The sequence below is a fragment of the Eucalyptus grandis genome, chromosome 11 (genome assembly GCF_016545825.1).
Source record: "Eucalyptus grandis isolate ANBG69807.140 chromosome 11, ASM1654582v1, whole genome shotgun sequence".
NCBI lineage: Eukaryota > Viridiplantae > Streptophyta > Magnoliopsida > Myrtales > Myrtaceae > Eucalyptus > Eucalyptus grandis.
In genome coordinates, this window is record NC_052622.1 from 16,096,406 (window position 1) to 16,116,202 (window position 19,797).

At 38.9% G+C, this 19,797-nt stretch overlaps 1 protein-coding gene across 3 annotated transcripts; it reads right to left on the reverse strand.

Annotated features, from left to right (window-relative positions):
• Nucleotides 1-7,471: 7,471 nt before the first annotated feature.
• LOC104425070 (synaptotagmin-3) lies at nt 7,472-12,990 on the reverse strand. 3 transcript variants are annotated; one of them, XM_010037651.3, is made up of 12 exons: nt 12,536-12,990; nt 12,266-12,364; nt 12,102-12,152; nt 11,873-11,996; nt 11,485-11,603; nt 10,794-10,895; nt 10,610-10,684; nt 9,918-9,994; nt 9,000-9,249; nt 8,364-8,747; nt 8,046-8,174; nt 7,472-7,915 (listed from the first exon to the last, which is right to left on the reverse strand). In XM_010037651.3, the coding sequence occupies exons 1-12, from the start codon at nt 12,644-12,646 to the stop codon at nt 7,787-7,789; spliced, it is 1,650 nt and encodes a 549-aa protein (XP_010035953.2). In that variant the 5' UTR covers nt 12,647-12,990; the 3' UTR covers nt 7,472-7,786. The 3 variants fall into 3 exon arrangements, with proteins under 3 accessions (XP_010035953.2, XP_039160300.1, XP_039160301.1); XM_039304366.1 differs by lacking the exons at nt 11,485-11,603; nt 12,102-12,152; nt 12,266-12,364; nt 12,536-12,990 and having other exon boundaries at nt 11,873-11,986; XM_039304367.1 differs by lacking the exons at nt 11,485-11,603; nt 12,102-12,152; nt 12,266-12,364; nt 12,536-12,990 and having other exon boundaries at nt 10,759-10,895; nt 11,873-11,986.
• Between the last annotated feature and the right edge of the window lie 6,807 nt (nt 12,991-19,797).

Below are 19,797 nucleotides of genomic sequence, written 5' to 3' on the forward strand. Positions count from 1 at the left end.
CATTTTTCCTTACTTTTGGCACTTAGTATCTTCTAGTACCAAGTTTTGACACTTAGGGTGTTCTTTTATCCTTTAGTTTTTATTTGGACACTTAATTATAATAAAGCCCAAATCAAGGCAACTATGTTTCTAGCAATATCAATGTAAATTGATATCGACAATGTAAATAGTAAGTTGCCACCAAAATTAATAGTAACTACTCAAGAGAGTAATTAATCTGCTAGTGGGAGTATGCTGACAAATGAATAATAACATAGTAAAATCGATTTTGTCAGTGTGGTACTGACTAAAAAACGTTGCTCCTTGTAAAATCGAACCAATGCTAATAATCTGCTAGGAATTTATATTGGTCAAATAGTTATTTTGTTAGTAAATTACAACCATGAACCGACAATTCAAGGAAAGTATGTAAGACCGCCCACTTAAAAAATCAAAGAACGAATGGCAGTACACTCTCAGGTTTGCGGATGGTAAAATTGAAATTTCATTGGTAATTTAGAAATAGTTATGCGCTCTCTCTTAAATTCTAAAAACAAGTGGTAATTTACTAGTTGGTGGGGATCGTAAAGTTGTTATTTCCTTTTTTTTTTCTTTTTTTCTTTTTTTGGTCAGAAAGTTGTTATTTCCTTAGTAAGCACCCACTTATAAAATCTAAAAGCGGGTAGTAATCTGAGTCGTGGACGATAGAAATGTCATTGCATTGGGTGCTCAGTTGTAAAATCTAAAAACAAGCCGCAATCATTATCGGATTTCGAGACAGTAAAATTCTTAACTCCCCACTTATAAATGATAAAACTGGTGATAATTTATTTTTGGGTTTATGGATGGTAAATTTGACGTTTCATTCGTAACTTACAAAACATTACACATCCACTCGTAAAATCTAAAAATGAGTGGTAGTTTTAAGAGTTACACATCCTCTCATAAAATCTAAAAATAAGTGGTGATTTGCCATTGTGTTTGTGAAATATAAAATTATTTTTTCATTAGGAATTTACTGTCAGTTTAAAATTACTACTCACCTTTCACATGCTATCGATATTTCATATTTACAGATATGGTTTTGCCAACTACTGTTGCTATCATCCCTAGCACCCCACAAGCGACGCTTACAAACATGAACCTGTATTGACCCAAGAGAAACAATCTACATGATATATGGAGAAAAAACAGAACTATTGATCAGACAAAGTTGATTCTCCAAAAAAAAAAAATTAATTAAATATCGTCGCGAGCCGTCTGCTTCGGCGCGCTTCAAGTCACCTCCCACCGGATCTCAACGTGTATGACTCCGTTCCTCGAATTGATCAGATCGAACTTCCCGTTGACGTGTCCATCAAAGACGACGTCACTAAGCTTTATGTCGACGTAACCCAATGATTCCTGCAACCAAAGCCATAATTACACAGAGAAAGTCTCATGAGTTTCAATCGACATCATTCAACAAGTCTTCAAGAGCAGGAGGAAGCAATGATTTTATTTAATTCATCCCAAAACCACATCCACTTAGTGAGAAATTTGCCCCTTTGTGTACAGATCGTCGTGAGCTTATGGAGGTTGCGAGCTACAAGATCCCTTCGACTATGATCAAACGTGACCACATCGATGACGGCCCGAGCGAGATTTCGGTGTAGGCAGCGTAATTGTGAAAATGGATATTGGGATTCTTTAAATAAAACAAGCACGATTCTCGCATCTCAAAATCAACCCCTATCTGTCCTTTTGGATTTAGCATGTGGTGATGCTTCTGTTGTATTTGCTAAGACTGGTACCTAGTAATAATATTTTCTTTTCCTGTTCAAAAAAAAAAAAAACCATCGTCTTGGCAATGGAAATAATATACTCACAAGTACCTAAACCGCGGGTGGCATTGTCGTGTAGTAATAATCGAAGTGCGACTTTTTCCTTGGTCAAAAGCCATATTGTCAATGCGAGGGAAGAGTTCCCAAAGATAAAGTCCTACACCCTAATTACGAATCTACTAATTTAGTCTAAATTTTTTTAATGATATCAATTAAGTCATAAACTTTTTTACGATTTTCCAATACAATCCCTCCGATTAATTTTAATCGAAAATTGCTATTATGAACAATGGCCATCCGACGTGACACAACCAATATTGATGCCAATAAATTTTATAATTCTTTAATATATTAAAGAATTTACCCTCTTTTTTTATGACTCTGGAACAATAAGGGCTAGTGACCCTCACCTACTCTGGGTGAGGGCGTTGCAACCCCCGTTGGCCACAAGCTGCGACGCCCTCACTAGGCACAGGTGAGGGGCTTGCAATCCTCACTTATGGGCAACGGGGTATCGTGGCCTTTTTTATGTAGGTGAACCTTAGCCCAAACTTTTTTTGTGGCCAGTGAGGGTACATAGTACATACACTTGGGATAAAAAATAGAAAGGAAAGAAAATAACAAAAAAAAGTAATAAAGAACTAAGAGATAAATCAATATATAAGATGACTAATACTCATGTCATGATTTTCCAGTCAAAATTGACCAAATGGATTATATTAGTAAATCTCAAAAGGTTTAAAACTAAATTCGCATAATTAAAATATTTATAACTGAATTGATATAAGTATAATATATTTGGAACCTTTTTTTTTTTTTGTACTTTTTCCACCAATCTAAAGGTTCTAGTGACGCTTAGGCTCCTTTTGTTTTGTGAAAAACAACTTCTTGAAAAAAAGTACTTCGGATCTTCTAACGTTTATTTTATGAAAAAAAAATTCTAAAATAGGGAAAATATTTTCACTTTTCAAGATAAGGAAAACATTTTCCTTACCCTCTCTTATCTCACATCATGATCTTTCTTCTTTTCTTTTTTTCCATTTAAAAAAATAAAATTTATAAATTTTTTCTTTTTTTCTCTCTTTTTTTCTTAACTTATCGTGGTTGATCGTTAGCCACGACAATGGCTGGCAACCGGCCATGAGCGAGCCTCCGGCTTGTCGTCCTTGGGCGAGCCCGAGGCTCACCCGATTAGCAATGAGCCAAGGGAGTGGTGAGCTAGGGTTCAAGGCTCGCCCGATCGGTGGTGAGCACAAGCCTCTAGCAAGCCTTGAGCTCACCATTGTCGAACGAGCTTGAGCTCGCCTTCGATCTGTTGCTAGCCAAGAAAAGAAAAAGAAAAAAGAAAAAAATTAAAAATCAATTTTTAAAAATTTAAAAAAAAAAAAAAAAATTAAAATCTATTTTAAAAATAAAATAATAAAAAAATTATTGAAAAAAATGCATGGAGGAAAGGATTTTCCTTACCGAACAATGAGGAATCATTCCACTTCATTTTTAGATTTCAGCAAAACATCGAAAAATGACTATATCTTTTTTTGAAAAATGACTTTTTGGAAAATATTTTTCACGAAACAAATGGAGTCTTAAGTTATGAATAAACCCAAAATTGGGGCAGTGGTTTTAATAATGATATAATAGATCATATAGCTAGGAACTATGTTCCTAGCAATATCAATGCAAATTGATATTAATGGTGAAAATAGTAAGTTGCCACTAAAATTAATAGTAACCTATCAAGAGAGTAATTTATCTTCTAACGGAGCATGCTGACAAATTAAGAGTAACCTAATAAAATCAATTTCCTTTGTCAGTGTGGTACTGACAAAAGAACGTTGCTACTCGTAAAACCGAACCAATGCTAATAATCTAGTACGAATTGATAGTGGTCAAATAGTTATTGTTTGTAAATTACAACCATTAACCGACAATTCTAGTAAAGTATGTAAGGCCGCCCACTTATAAAATCTAGAATAAATGGCAGTACAGTCTCGGGGTTTGTAGATGGTAAAATTGAAATTTTATTGGTAATTTAGAATTAATTATGTGCTCAAACAAGTGGTAATATACTATTGGGTGTGTGGGTGGTAAAATTCTATAAACAAGCGATATTGTCTTCTTCTTTTTTATTCTAGAAATAAACTTCTCATTTCAAAACAAAACATACAAATACTAGAACAATAGATAAAAGAAGACTCGACAAAAATAATAATTTTTAACTTTAGACAGGAGATCATGGAAATGAAAAGAAGATGCAATGCCTATTTGATTAAAAGTCCATTTGCAAGCACATGAGCAACTCCATTCTTGAGTCTACGGGTCCAGGCCAAGCTCCAACCTGGATTGTGCTGAAGAAGGAAGTGAATGTGCAATGAAAGGCTGAATACTCTAAGGGCAAAAATGGCATCAATTAAGACTTTGTAATCGCTTTCAAAAATTGCTTTTTGAATGATGAGGGACCGAGCATAATTGTAGGCAAGAAGGAGAGTTGTTGCTTCCACTTCCTCCAGCGAGTTCCGATGTCCTTACCTTATATAAGCTTGGACAAATGACTACTAGCCAATCGTGCAATGATACCAATGGCTTCTTTGTTATTTTTTCATGCCCCATCTACATTAAATTTCGATTTTTGATCTAACGGTGGGAGTCGGGAGTCTATCTCTTTTCCAACCAGATCGGACCTTGGACTTGTCGCAACTGTGTTCTCTTTCTTGAACTTGTTTAAAAATTCCATGAACTCTTGTAAAACCAACTCTTGTAAAACCAACTTAAAACCAACGCAATTGTGTTCTCTTTCGATTCGGTACCTTTGACGGAGAGCACGGAAGCGAGTCCTTGACGGAAGACTCAACGAGCTGGGGAAACGATGGGATCAAGCCGATGATGATTCGAGCCCGACCAACCTGTTCGAAATTCTTCTAGCAGCCGCCATGGATGGAAGGAGAGAGGAGAGAGGAGAGAGAGAGAGAGACAGAGAGGTTGAGGTTTTGGGTATCTGAGCTTCCCTGAACTGAAAGCCCTCTTCTGCAAATATATCTGACGGGTCGAACGAGTTCCAATCCTGCACGGAACAGCACGCTGGATTTCCTGGAACAGACATTCCTAGGTTCATGTGTGCTTGCATATTTATGTGCGCATTCGTCCGCCCCCGACAACCCCCACACGTGACATGTTCTGCAACATTTGGCGAGTGCGAATTATCCCCGGGTCGTTTTTTTATTTCTCTTGCCCCTTATTAAAAGAAGGCATTGATCGTCGGCAAAGAGAATGAATTGCAAACCCTTTATTAAAAGATCTTATCTTTGACCTTCCATGCAGACATTAAAAAAATGGGAAGTTGGCATTGATTCTGGCGAAGCTGAGTCGATCACACCGCTTGTTCGTCCCTCCATTTGTTAATTATGAGCGACGGTGATCGAGGTCCCGCCGTTTTACGTCCCCGACGACGCAGCGACGGTGGCATCACGGCGGACGTACAAGTCCCCCAGATCCAATCGCTACGACTCGGGGCCCATAAGGATTTTGGCAGAAATCAAGTTTTGCATCGCTCGACCAATCACCAGTCATCATTTGCTCGTCCGGAATCATACAAAATCATCTTGTATCGCATGGGCCGTTGACAGTCGCATTGCGTTTTTTTTTTTTTTTCAATTCATCCCAAAACGATATCCATCCAATGAGAAATTTGTGCCGTCGCGTACGAATCCTTGTGAGCTTGTGGAGGTCACGAGCTACGAGATCCCTTCGATGATGGTCAAACGTGACCTAATCGACGGCCCGAGCGAGATTTCGATGGAGACATCGTTGTTGTCGAAAGCATATCGGGATTGTTTAGATAAAACATGCGCCATTCTCGCATCTCAAAAGCAGTCATCTTGGCAACGGAAATATAAATATTCCCAGTCACCTAACCTCGAGTGGCACTGTCGTGTAGTAATAATTGAAGTGCGAATTTTTCCTAGGTCAAAAGCTATATTGCCAATACGAGAGAAGAATGCCAAGAAAGCCCTCAATTCACTGGGTGTTTATATACATCAATTAAGTCTTAAATATTTCAATTGTATTAATTAAGTCATAAACCTTTTGATGATTTATCAGTATAGTCTATCCGACCAAATTTAATTGAAAATCGCCGATATTGACACTGGTCATCCAACGTGGCATGATCGACGTTAATATTAATACGTTTTACAATTTTTATATATTTTTAAAGAATTTTTCATTCATTCAGTCTTTTCTTTTCTTTTTTTAACAACTCTAACCCAGAAAGGGCTAGCAACCTTCCTGCTCTAGGCAAAGGCATCACAACTATCATTGGCCACGAGCTGTGACACCCTCATTGACCATAGGTGAGGGGTTCGCAAACCTCACTTGTGGCCAATGAGCACATCATGGCCCATGCCCAAACCAGGCAAAGGTTGTGGCCCTATCCAAGATCTAGGCGAGGGCACGCCCTCGCCCAAACCTCGTTTGTTGCTATTGGGGGTAGGCTAGTGAAATCCCTAACCCACAATTGGGAAAAATACATAAAGGAAAGAAAAGAAAAGGAAAAGAACAAAAAAAGAAATAAATAATTTTCAATTTTTTAAAAAGTATCTATATTAACGCTAGTTATACCATGTAAGATGATTAGTATTCATGTCAACAATTTCTGGTTAAAATTGGCCAAATGGACTACATTGGCAAATCGACAAAAGGTTTATGACTAAATTGACATAATTAAAAAGATTAAGATTAATTGATATAAATGTAAAATGTTTGGACTTTTTATGTGCTTTTCATGCCAATATATATAGGCGCTAGTTTCTGCATGGACATTTAAGTTATGAATGAACCCAAAATCCAGGGCATCGGTTTTAATATCAATATAATAGATCACATAGCTAGCAACTTTGTTTCTAGCAATACCAATGCAATTGATATTAACGGTGAAAATAGTAAGTTGCAACTAAAATTAATAGTAACCTTTCAAGAGAGTAATTAATCTGCTAGAAGAAGTATGCTGACAAATGATAAGCAACCTATTAAAATCGATTTCTTATGTTAGTGTGGTACTCACTAAAAAAACGTTGCTGCTCGTAAAACCCAACCAACGAAAATTTTATATTAGGAATTTATATTGGTCAAATATTTATTTTGTTTGTAAATTACGATCATTAACCGACAATTCTAGGAAAGTTTGTAAGGCCGCCCATTTATAAAATCTAAGAACAAATGGTAGTACACTCTCGAGGTTTGAAATTTTAAAAACAAGTGGTAATCTACTATTGAAACTTTATTGGTAATTTAGAAATAGTTACGCCCCTCTTATAAATTTTAAAAACAAGTGGTAATCTACTATTGGGTGCATGGATGGTAGAATTATTATTTTCTCAATAACTTATTTGCGAAAATAGGCACTCTCTTATAAAATTTAAAAGCAAGCGATAATCTAACTCGTAAACAAATATAAATGTCATTCCATTGTGATGTTACTAATGAAAATACATGCTCACTTGTAAAATCTAAAAACAAGTGGCGATTTTTTTTTTTTTTTTGGGTTTTAAGAGGGTAAAATTGTTAACTTCCCACTTATAAATAATTAAAAATAGTGATAATTTATTTTTGGGTTTATGGATGGTAAATTTGACATTTCATCAGTAACTTACAAAGAGTTACACAGCCACTCGTAAAATCTAAAAAATAAGTAGTAATCCGTCATTTTATTTTTTCAATGGCAATTGACCGTCATTTTAAATTACTATTCACCTTTCACTTGCTATCGATATTTCATATTTACAAATCTGGTTTTGCCAACTATCTTCTTTTGCTATTATCCCTAGCACTCCACAAGCGATGCTTACAAACATGAACCTTTACTGACCCGAGAGAAATAATCTACATGATAAATGGGGAAAAAAAAACAGAACTATTGATCGGACAAAGTTGATTATCTGAAATTTTTTTAATTAAATATCATCGCGAACCGGCTCCTTTGACGCGCTTCAAGTCATCTCCCACCGGATCTCGACGTGTATGACTCCGTTCCTCGAATTGATCAGATTGAACTTCTCGTTGATGTGTCCATTGAAGACGACATCGCTAAGGTTTATGTCGACGTAACCCAATGATTCCTGCAACCAGAGCCATAAGAACATAGAGAAAGTCTCATGAGTTTCAATTGACATCATTCAACAAGTTTTCAAGAGCAGGAGGAAGCAATGATCTTGAACCCCAGTATGAGTTTGTCCAGACCAGACCAACCTTGGAACGAAAACAAAACTTGGTCCTTTTGCTCATGACTTGTATTCGAATCTCCTCCTTTAGAGGAGCTTCCTCTAGCACGAACTGAAACTCTTCGTTCCAACACGGATCTCTGTTTCTCTTCACCGACTGTACGGACAGAGACATCATATCACTGTTCAGCTCTCTAGGACATGAACTATGAATTGACAAGTACAAGTAATACAAAGAGTTATCGTTGTTGTGTCTTTTCCGTGCACCAATTTTGTGAACCCATCTCATGCGTCCGCTGTCGAGCATTGTGCTGCACTAATGTACAAAACCAGGAAGTAGTCTCACCTTGGTTTTCCTTTCTTCTCCTCGGAACATAACCAATGCATAAGGGTTTGTGTGACGCTTGCCCTCCACGTCTTCTGCACCTTGCACCGTGACCAGAAGCAGACCGGCTTGACAACTATTCAAGTCTTCCTCGTTTGGCCTTTCAATAACTTCACTCTCAATTCCCTGGCTCTCATGTCGTTCCAGCGGTCTGCTGAGTCTGTGGCTGTCTTCCTTCAGCGGATGGTATGATAGCTCGACCGTTAGTTGCCCTCTCGGTTTCTTGTTGTGAGGGTCATTGAGATTCTGGTTCCTGACCAGGTTAAGAATGAACTCTTTTGGCTCATGAGACGAGATCAATGTCAGTGGAACCACTTGCATCCCCAGCTTGTCATGAGGCCCAAACTGACGTCAAACAAAGCAATCAGTAGAGTGGAAAGACACATTGCAGATGAATCACCAAAAGTGCTTGCTGAACGAGCAATTAATGGCCTAAACTGGGCCTAAAAATGGGAAATGATTAATATATTGTCTCTGTTGGCACTAAGATCATCTTCTTCGGTATTGTATGGCTAGAAGGCATGCATGTCATCTACAGCATAAGTCGATAATGTAGGTACTCATGCACAGAATTATCGGAAGGCGGTAAATCTGTACCTTGTCCCAGTCATAGACATGTAATTCAAGTACTTGGGACTGAAGGTCTTTCACGGTGAGGTTGAAACTTTCATTCCACTCTGGATTCAGATTGTTCATCTTCACGGTCGTTCTTTTAGCGGGAAGTTTCTCCCCGCTCAGCCTGAGTTGAACATAAGGATCTGAGGTTCCTAAAAGATCCCTCTTCGGGAGCTTGTGAGCTCGTATGACCTTCACGTGGATTATGCCCACGGGTTTCTTCATCGCTCCACTGTTTGCAACATTATTCAGACATTAACACTTAACATTAATCAGTGCTTATGCAAATTAAATGGAGAAACATGCTCTTTCATGGGTGTTGCAGTCTAAAAAGAAGCTTCTATTAAGGGAAAATGGAAGATACTACGACATATCCGAGCAAAAGCATCTTGATGCCAAGGATCATTTAATCATGGTCTAAGAAACAGTCAAACTAACCTAAATAGGCCAGGGAACTCGGGAAAAAAACACACGAGTCACGCAAACTTTTACATTGCCTCAACCGCGCATTTTTACCATGTTAGCCATAAGAGAAGGCTACCTAAATTTGTTGATGAACCATGAGATACACAGACAATAGAATATCTGAAGTAACTCTCTGCAATGTTTTTATCATTCCTTGATGTTCATCGTGCCTACCCAGCCACTTGCTCATTGTTCAATTGCATGGACAGTTTGATCGTCTTGGTTATTGTATTTGAGCTTTTTTGATTCTTTACAATAGATAATATTGTTTCATGTTTCATCTAGCAATTTCAGGGCCAACTACAAATGATCCTTCTTTCGCAGGATTAAGAAGACAAATTTAAACGATAAAGTACTTGGCCATCCTGTAGATATAGACCTAATCTTCTATCTTTCATCTACTGGATAACAAGGCCGGCAGTCAAAACCACTTACACTGGACCATCAAGAATTGGAATCTCCAGTGTCTGAGGCCAAAGGTATAGATTAGCTATTTGCTTTCTTATTGCTTCCTGATATCATCAACAAGAAACAAATGCAAGTAAGCATTGCTTGTAAATAAATCTCTCCAATAGTCAAAATTGACAGAACATTACAAGATCTCAGATGTCACAATCTCATTGACTATGTTTTAAGGTGTGATACAAACGAGACGAGAAGATAGATGCCAGCCGCGAGTTTTTCGGGATGTCTTTGTCCTAATTTTCTTTGGTTAATCAGGTATGAACAGGTGTAATGAAATGATAATTGCTGATTTAGAGAAGGCTAAATAGAAAAATCAGAGTTTCATGTGGCTACTCTACCAATGTTGATGTACTCCTTTGATCATTCTCCTTAGCTCAAAATATATCGGAGACCACGTGTATGCACGATATGGCTTCTGGTGATTATTTATTCTTCAAAAGTTGGAATTTAAAATTGTCAACGACTGAGGAACTTTATTATATTCGCTGGAGTGTTCAGAGTTCAATTTCTTTCTTGTGCGCTAGCTTCTGCTATTCTATCACTAAAGTCAACTTACGGCTGGTACATGATTAAATAAATAATTCAAAGAAGAGTTCATTTATGAAGAGTTCAAGCAATCTCCGTGGACCAATACAAATGCACAAAGTGTATAAAGAGAGCACCTGAACAGATTGATATAACAATGGTATCGCCATCATATCCCCGTTGAAGAGTTTTAATCCAAAATCAACCTGAGGCTGTGGATTAATGAAAATATAAGCTCATCAATGCCATATCTGTATGTAAGAATTTGATTAAATATGTGAAGCACCTGGTCATCAGATCTCGAGTCTTGGATGCACTTACTTTGTCCAGCAAGGAGACTGTTATACTTGCAAAACAAGGAAATGTTGGCACAAGAGGTTTAAGAACAATTCGGGGAACCATGGATATCTGTACGTCCAACAGCTGAGAAGAAACACAACAGTGTTAAATATTATGCATGCCGACTATCCTTTGAATCAGAAACTATACTGTATATCCAATCCCTATCCTGGGCAGCCTGTTTCTTTCCTAAATTTTGCTACGGGTCTGGCTAAGGCCAACCTTTCATGTCAGCCATCGAACAAAGCTACCAAAAGCAATACATGTGCTTCCAATCTTCCCATTCTTCCCCTAGACCAGATTAACTTTTAAAGGTAAAAAGATGGCAATGTAAGCCTTGTTGGATATGTTTGTATTGACTCCAAGAGTTCACTTCAGTTCAAAGAATATCATTAAGAAAAGGTTTGGCTTGACTCGCCTAAGAGGCTAAGACAGAAAACATTGTGCTAAGCTTTGCTCTCTAAGTTCAGTATTTCCTTTGAATTACATGATTCAGATGTCATCTTCAAATGAACAAAGCGGCATTCACTACCAGAGGGTGTGTTGCACGGTATTCTTGGATGGTTTGCTTCTGAAAGTTGAATGAGCAAAATTTAACTGCAGCTAGACGTCCCAGCACTATACATTGCTATACAATGTGACTGCTAAAATATTCACTGGATGCGTATCTAACCTGAATCCGTATCCGTAGGAACAAGAGTTTCAGCACCAATATTATGTTGGGGTTTCCAGCCCATCTAATCGCAGGTTCAAGCACTAATTCATTTTCATTAGTTTCGTGCACCTTAACACCTGCCATTTTATATGCACAAGAAACAAATTCAACAGTAAGATGATCTCACAAAAAATTCAAGGTCAAAAGGCTAGCATGGGTTGATCTCATCTAATTTTGCTTTCTGAAACTGGCATTTATGGCTTCAGATGGTTTAACAAGCAGACGTTGATCATATTTCAGGCATCCTAATCGGTTTCCTATATTCAGAAACAAAAATGAGTGCGATCATGGAATCAGACACCTTGATGGTCGAAGGCAGCCTTTCAGCTAAAAGAGAGGAACGAACCATGAATTGCTGGAGGCAGAGTTCCGAGACTCAGCCTTTCAAACTCCACCGCTTTTAGCTGATACCTGCCAACAGCCTCCGCGAATATTGGCTGTGCGGAGCTTCTTATCAAATTGCATATGGCCTGTGGTACCGTCGAATATCCCAAATCACAAGATACTTTAGAACACATTGAATACCTATGTAAATCCTCACAACCGATCGGATTATGGAACTTAAATATAATCACCTGATCTAGGTAGGGCCACATGTATCTCAAGAACCTGTTCAACCAATCAACCTGCAATCAAAACCAGGATGCAATCAGCTTCGGCGAACAAAAACTCCATCAACGTCACATGCAAATTGTGACAATGTAACTTGGAAGAAAGCTGTGAGTCACTAAGGACTTGCCCTGTGGAAATCCGGATGCTTCACCCAGAGAGGGACATCCGGCAAAAGATCAAGCAAAGAGCGAGTGTCGAACTCGTGGAGCGGCCTCGACAGAGGATCCTGAAACCACAGGGACCCAAATTGCAGATGAAGCAAGTACCCGGAATCGCCAGACACCGGCATTAAAACAAAATTCAATCGAACACGGCGAGACGAATCCAAAAGAAGCAAAAAAGCAAACAAGAAAGGAAAAAAAAATACAGAAGGAGAATTCGGGGTGATGCGTTTCACCTTCACATCTTTGGGCTCGAAACGCAGGAACAGGAAGTAACCCACGATGAGGCCGAGCGGGACTCCGATGCCGAGTCCGACGATCTCCAGCAAGCTATTGATGAATCCCATGTTGTCACCTCCCTCTCCCTCTCTCTCTTTACGTGAAGAGAAACCCTGAGCGTGAAGATATAGTCTAGAGGCACAAATGAAGTTGACGAAGAAGTAGGAGAGGAAACTGACGATGAAAACGAAATGCGAAAACGCGAGAAGGAAACTGCCAAAACAGAGTTTCGTTTTCGGCAGTTGGCCTTTTCCGCGTCGAGAAAGAACTTAGGTTCTGCCTAGGATCGAGTTTGCACGTGGAAGAACCGCATCAGGAAAACACCCAATCCAGATCTGTTTTCCCAAATCACAAACGCGATGGAATATCATTGCACTGACAGAAGGATGGATCGATGCGGTTACAAGCGCCAAGCTTAGGAAACTGTCCCTAACGTTGTCATAATGTGAGGAATTCGTGAACGCCTAGGAGGCCGGCTTTTATTTTTATTTTTTTCCTTCTTAGTCTAGATGCATGGGTAAGACGGACATTACAAATCCCAGGAACCAGTAATATCCGAGCCTCTGGTAAATGCAAATGGCTCTGACTCAGAGCATTTTATGCGTAGTTTGGTTACCTAACCGGTGCCAAATTTTAATTTTAGTTTTAATGACCCAAGCTCATTGGCTACCACCTCCCTCTCTCTCTCCATCCATAATATATATAGTGCAATCCTCTACGAAATTTTGCGTTGACTACATATTTTTATTTATTCGACAAACTATAAGCTTAAATGTAGATCATATGTAGGTATATGTAAACTTCAATTGTAGCTAACCAATGTTAAGGTATCTAGATTTGAGTTTTGATGTAAATTTTGGTTAGACTGATAACTAATCTTCAATTTCATATTTAACATCATGACACCTTGCGTCTTTCATTATTATTTGTCTATGGTTACAAATGGGAAAATTACCAAAAAAGTCTTAAATCCATTATAATTGTGCCGGTTCAATCCCCAACCCCCTTTTTTTTTGTCAATTGAGTTATAAAAACCTTTTGTGTTTGCCAAAATTGGTGGGCTAACGCTGGCATGACAGCTAGTCATTCTACGTGGTGCCACCAATACTGATATGGATAATTTTTAATAAAAATTTCATATTTTCATTTTTGTTTCTTTCTATTCTTCACTTTCTTCTTCCTCTAGTTGGTCGCTGCCTAGCAACTACTTGGAGGCAAGGCCAGTGAGAGCTTAGCTATGGTTGGGCAAGGCTAAGACCTTGCGTAGCCTTTGATGAGGGCAAGCCTTGTTTCCCCAAGGCTAGCAAGACCTCGCCAGCCCTATCTCTAGCGCTCACTAGCCAATGACCGGCTGGTGGAAGAAGAAAGTAAAGAAAAAAACAAAAACAAAAGGTAAAAAACAAAAAAAAAATTGTAATATTATTAAAAATTATCCACATCAACCCCAATGCGCACCACGTATGACAATTGATGTCCACATCAATGCTGACCAATCAGTATTAGTTGAATGGATTGAATTAAGACAAACACAAAAAGTTTAGGACTCAATTGGCCAAAAAAAAAAAGTTGACTAAATTGACATGATATCAATAGGCTTAAGATTTTTTTTTGGTAATTTTCTCATTACAAATTGAAGTGCATATCCCAATTTAAGAGTCCGTTATAAATTTCCCTAAGTAAAATCTCCTGGCTAGCTAGGACAGGCCAGTTTGTTTGTGCTGTTTGAAAAGCAAAATGAAATTTATTGTTTTCTCGCCTAAATTTAAAATTTTATCCAAGTTTTGAAATGATATGTTTTTTTTATATATGTGAACCTGCATATAAACATCTAAATATTGTTAAAATTTTAGGTGTTCCGTAATAAGAGAGAGCCAAAATATGTTTGTCGCAAGACCTGCGTCAAGCAGGAACTCAAAAGAGAAAAAAAAAAAGAAAAAAAGTCTATCAAAACGAATGAAGAATTAAACGACACATTCAAGAATAAGCACACACCAAAAGACTCTATAATCAAGACCTTGAAAGCGGAAACATACGCTCCTTCAATGTCCGATTTTCGAAGAAGATCCCCGAAAATAGGAGGGATTTTTTTTTTGGGGAAATGAGAGCACGACTGTACAGTTATCTTCTCTCGTGGGTTTGCTAACCCGCTGAGTGGGATTTCTCTTGTTAGACAAAAAAATCAACCAAAATTGCAATTGGGGAAAAGAAAAGAAACTCATTAACAATGTTTGCCTGGTTTCTTGAGAAAATTGTGAATACCATTTCATGGGGATTTAGAAAAAAAAATCAACTAAAACAAATATAAGGGAATGACAAATACGCTAATGAGAAACGTCATCAATATACAATAGTTCTAATTCAATGTGAAAAGAATGATTCAAACAGCTTTATTACAAGACAAATCAATGTCTGATTTTTATTAGCAAACATCATTTCTGCAAGGCCAGTATAGAAGACAAAAACTCATCTTTTCTTCCGATGTGAATGGACAAGTAGCATTTGGCATAATATTCTTGCGCAACGTGGGATTAAACATTCTTTAGGAGAATGGAATGAGGAACTTAAACGGATGATAAGGCAACAAAAGTAAAGATTTGGTGATGAGACTCCTCAAGATATCTTTCCTAGCAATCATACATTACATTTCGATGGAGTGCAACCATAAATGGTTTCAAAACAATCAAATTGGCATTCATATTATTTTGGCCAAGATGTGTAAAAATGTATGAGGTAGAGCTTCACTTTACCAAGATATTAAACCTTCCACTTAAATGTTGTATTTGCCACTATGTGGAGACTTCCTACATCCATCTTTTTGAATTATTAGTTCTATTTGTAATGCCGATGGATGCCCCTGACCTGCTGTGCTTCAAATGCTCTACAATACTTACATTTTCAACCAAAAAAAAGAAAACATTACCATCATAAAATGTTTTTCACACTTGCAGTCATGAAAGTAAAATAGTTCATGGAGCATTGCAATCTAAGTGCAACGTGCGTTTGGGAAGGCTTTTGGGGAAAGTTCTTGAGAAAATACAAAAATCTTTGAGTTAAATGAGTTTTTCAAAATGCAAATTGTGTTTGGTAAATTGTATTTGTGAAAGTCTATTGTGAAGTATCCTTGAGCAAAATAGAGTTTAGACAAATTAAATTTACAAAAGACTTTTGTTATTAAAAAAAAAAGAAAAAAAAATGAGAGTTGGCAAGCTAAGGGCTTGGCCAGTTACCACTAGCGAAGAGCTAACAATTGCCGGCAAAGGGTAGGTGGTCCGGCGAGGGGTAGGCGGTGCGACGAAGGGCGGGTGTCTGGCTAGGGTCGCTATGCTGAGGACGCACCGCGATGAGGGTCGCCACAACCCAAATCATGCAATTCGGGTCACGGTGACCCTCACTGAACGGTCACATGACCCACCACCCCACAACTTCCGTGCAGAGGTGGCTGGGGCCCACAATCTAGTTGTTGCAACCTAAATCGCGCAACTAGATTTGCACACGATCTAGGTCACCGTGACCCTTGCCACGCCGCATCCTCTGCGCGGCGACCCTCATTGGAGGCTCGTGGGACCCTAGCTGGACCACCTGCCTTTCGCCACACCACCTACTCTTAGCCGAACTGCCTACCCTTCGTCGACGACCACACGTAGATGTTGGTCGTGTTTAGTAGAGAGAAGGGAAGAAGATGAAGACGATGGTCGGGGGTAAAACCGGAAAAACAAAAGATTAGCGAGGATAGTTTCGGGAGAAAATTTTCTCTAGCTTGAAAGCCAATATGCCGAGAAAGCCCAGCCAGTCCCTAACATGCCTTAGGCTTTCAGCCTTTTGAAGGCTTACATTTGGCAAATGCAAGTCAAAAAATATTTCCAAACACCAAATATTTAGCCCAAAGGCCTTTACATGCCCAAAGGGCTTTGGGAAGGCAGTTCCCAAACGCACCATCATGGCCTTTCACCTATACAAGTGACTTTGAATTCGAATAGTTTGTATATAATTAATGAGATTTGAATGGATGACTTTTCATTTATGAGCTGGAAATTTCTCGATATCCTAAACACACTAATGGTGGAAAGAGATACTAATTTGTATTTAATTGAGTAATGAAAGAATTTTTAGCTGTCGTGTACATTAATATATCATAAATTTTTAGGATTTTTTGCAGCCTTCCTCAAATAAAATATTTTCCTAAATTTGCTTCTCAATGGTGTACCTATGAAAGAGCACTTGTGGTCCAGAATCCATCGTAAGGGATTACAATATGATTAGCCAAGCAATGTTCATTTTCTTTTTTTTTTTAAGTGAGTGGTCCCCTCTTGTATATCAATCTTATATACATTAGTGCATTATTCATTTCTGCATTCACTTGACTGCCACTCGCGAGCCCTCACTGCCGGTCGGCCGGGGTCGCCGACCCCTGGCCAGGGCCCGGCGACCTCGGCCGAACCCTCCCCCCGCCGTTGCCGGCCCTTCCCGACGGCGGCGGGGCAGCGGCGGCGCCCTCAACCGCCTTCCCCCGTCACCTTTTTTTTTTTTAAAAAGTTTTTGAATTTTTTTTTTTTAAAAAATTTAATTATTTTTTTAATATTTTGACTAAATTTAATTTTAAAATTATTATTTTAAATATTTTAACTAAATTAAATTTTTTTTTTTTTTTTCCACGTCGATCCAAAACGATGTCGTTTTGGCCACGTCAGCGTGCAAAACGGTGTCGTTTTTGGCGCGCTTCGCCGGAAAAAAATACCACGTTGGCGTTTTGGCCGAATTTTAGCTAGAGTGGCACTCAGGTGATCCATTTTACTCCATTTTGGCACTTGTCTTTTCCCGATTTATGGCTTAAGTGTCCTTTTGGCCAAAGTTGTGGCACTTGAGGGTCCGCACGTCAAGTTTCGCCTGTTGACTTCTGGCGAAGCGTTGCATTCGAGTGCCATGTGACGCTTTCGGTTTCGTTTGAAACCATCTTTAAACAAACGAGGAAATCCCAACAATTAAAGATTAAACAAATGAGGTAATCCCATCAATTCCCTTATCTTATAACTCACGCGGTAATCAAATCTTCTCGAGTCTTGATTTATAGAGTTAATACCCGTAACTTTGATCCGGCGTTCAATATAGTCGACCCGGGGAGGTGGCAACCGGAGGCGAGGATATACCGATCGAGAGTCGATGACGCGGAGGAAGCGAAGAAGTCCACGTGTACCGGCGTCGCGGCCGCCGCTCCACGTGGGCTCCTCTCTTTTAGGAGGGGGTCGCTCGTCAGGAAAATTCCGCAAGGCAAGACCCTAGAAGAGCAGAATAAAGAAGCCGCAGAACCGTGTTCCGGAAAGCTTGGCGAACGGATAGGGTTCCATGTTTTCACGCGTCGGGTCAACTCGGGACTCTTTCCGGAGAGCGGCGGTGGCGATCGCCGTGGTCCCGAGCACGTGTCCCGGTTCTTTCTGGGCGAAGAGGCTCGAGCATGCATGTGTTGTTGGGGAGGAAATAGGTTCAGCGAACCCACTGAACCCTTCCCCCTCTCTGCAATAATAGCTAGCATTTGGCATAATATCCTTACGCAACACGAGATTAGGCATTCTTTTTGCGAGATTAGGCATTCTTTAGGAGGATGGAATGGGGAACTTAGATGGATGATTATGGCAACAAAGGCAAATATTTGGCGACAAGACTCCTCAAGGTATCTTTCTTGGCAACCATATATTTCATTTCAATGGAGCACAACCATAAACAATTTCAAAACAATCAAATTGACATCCATATTATTTTGGCCAAGGTGCATAAAATGTAAGAGGTAAAGCTTCACTTTACCAAAAAATTAAACATTCTAGTTAAATGTTGTTTCTATTACTATGTGGAGACTTTCTACTCCATCTTTTTGAATTGTTAGTAGCCCTATTTGTAATGTCGAGGGATGCCTCTAACCTACTGTACTTCAAATTCTCTACAATACTTACACTTTTAACCAAAAAAGAAGAAAACATTACCATCATAAAACATTTTTTACACTTGCAATCATGAAAGTAAAATAGTCCATGGAGCATTGCAACCAAGTGCAATAAGTCATGGCCTTTCAGTTTTCACCTATACAAGTGACTTTATATTTGAATAGTTTGTATATAATTAATGGGATTTGAATGGGTGACTTTTCATTAATGAGTTAGAAATTTCTCAATATCCTAAACATACTAACAGTGGAAAGAGAGACTAATTTGTATTTAATTGAGTAATGAAAGAATTTTTGCTGTCATGTACATTAATTTATCATAAACTTTTAAATTTTTTGTGGCCTTCCTTGAATAAAATATTTTCCTAAATTTGCTTCTCAATGGTCGCCCTCCACTTTTTATAGAACTTGCTAGTTTCAAAGTACCTATTAAAGAGCACGTGTGGTCCAGAATCTATCGTAAGGGATTACCGCATGATTGGCTAAGCAATGCTCCACCAGAATCTATCGTAAGGGATTACCACGTGATTAGCTAAGCAATGCTCCATGTGGGCTCCTCTCTTCCGGGAGGGGATTGCTCGTCGGGAGAATTCCACATGGCAAGACCCTAGACGAGCAGAATAAAGAAGCTGCAGAACCGTGTTCCAGAAAACTTGGCGAACGGATCGGGTTCAATGTTTTTACGCGTCGAGTCAACTTGGGACTATTTCCGGAGCGCGGCATTGGCGATCGCCGTGGTCTCGAGCATGTGTCCCGGTTCTTTTTTGGGTGAAGAGGCTCGAGCATGCATGTGTTCTTGGGGAGGAAATAGGTTGAGTGAACCCACTGAACCCTTCCCCCTCTCTACAACAATAGACAGCATTTGGTATAATATTCTGGAAAAATTCCAAATAAAGACCTAAAGTTGATCAATTTTCTCAAATAATGACTCGAAATGAATTTCGTGTTAGATAAATACCTAAAGTTGACTAATTGTCTCAAATAAGGAACCCAAATAAAAAAGAGACTATTGCTGGTCAACCAAATATTTGTGACATTTCCGACAACCGAAGTTTGGACAATTTTGTTCAAAAAAATCTAGGGAAAAATTAACAAATCCTAAAACAGAAACAAAAAAACCCTAGGTTTTCTACGGTATCCCCATTCCTTGTACCAATCCTCTGCAAAGTCAAAGGCCAAAGTTCTCTCCATTTCTTGTACCCATCCTCCGCAAAGTCAAAGACCCAAATTCTCCGCTGATTGAGGCATGAATTCAAAAACAAGAAGAAAACCAATTTTTCTTTCTTT

Bases quoted from the DNA above. Each gene is read 5' to 3' on its own strand.
- LOC104425070 (XM_010037651.3), bottom strand. From the start codon at position 12,646: ATGGGATTCATCAATAGCTTGCTGGAGATCGTCGGACTCGGCATCGGA. The intron at 12,153-12,265 runs GCAAGTCCTTAG...TTTTGATTGCAG, and splicing joins AGCATCCGGATTTCCACAGG to GTTGATTGGTTGAACAGGTT. The intron at 11,997-12,101 runs GTGATTATATTT...ACGGTACCACAG, and splicing joins TGTGGCCCTACCTAGATCAG to GCCATATGCAATTTGATAAG.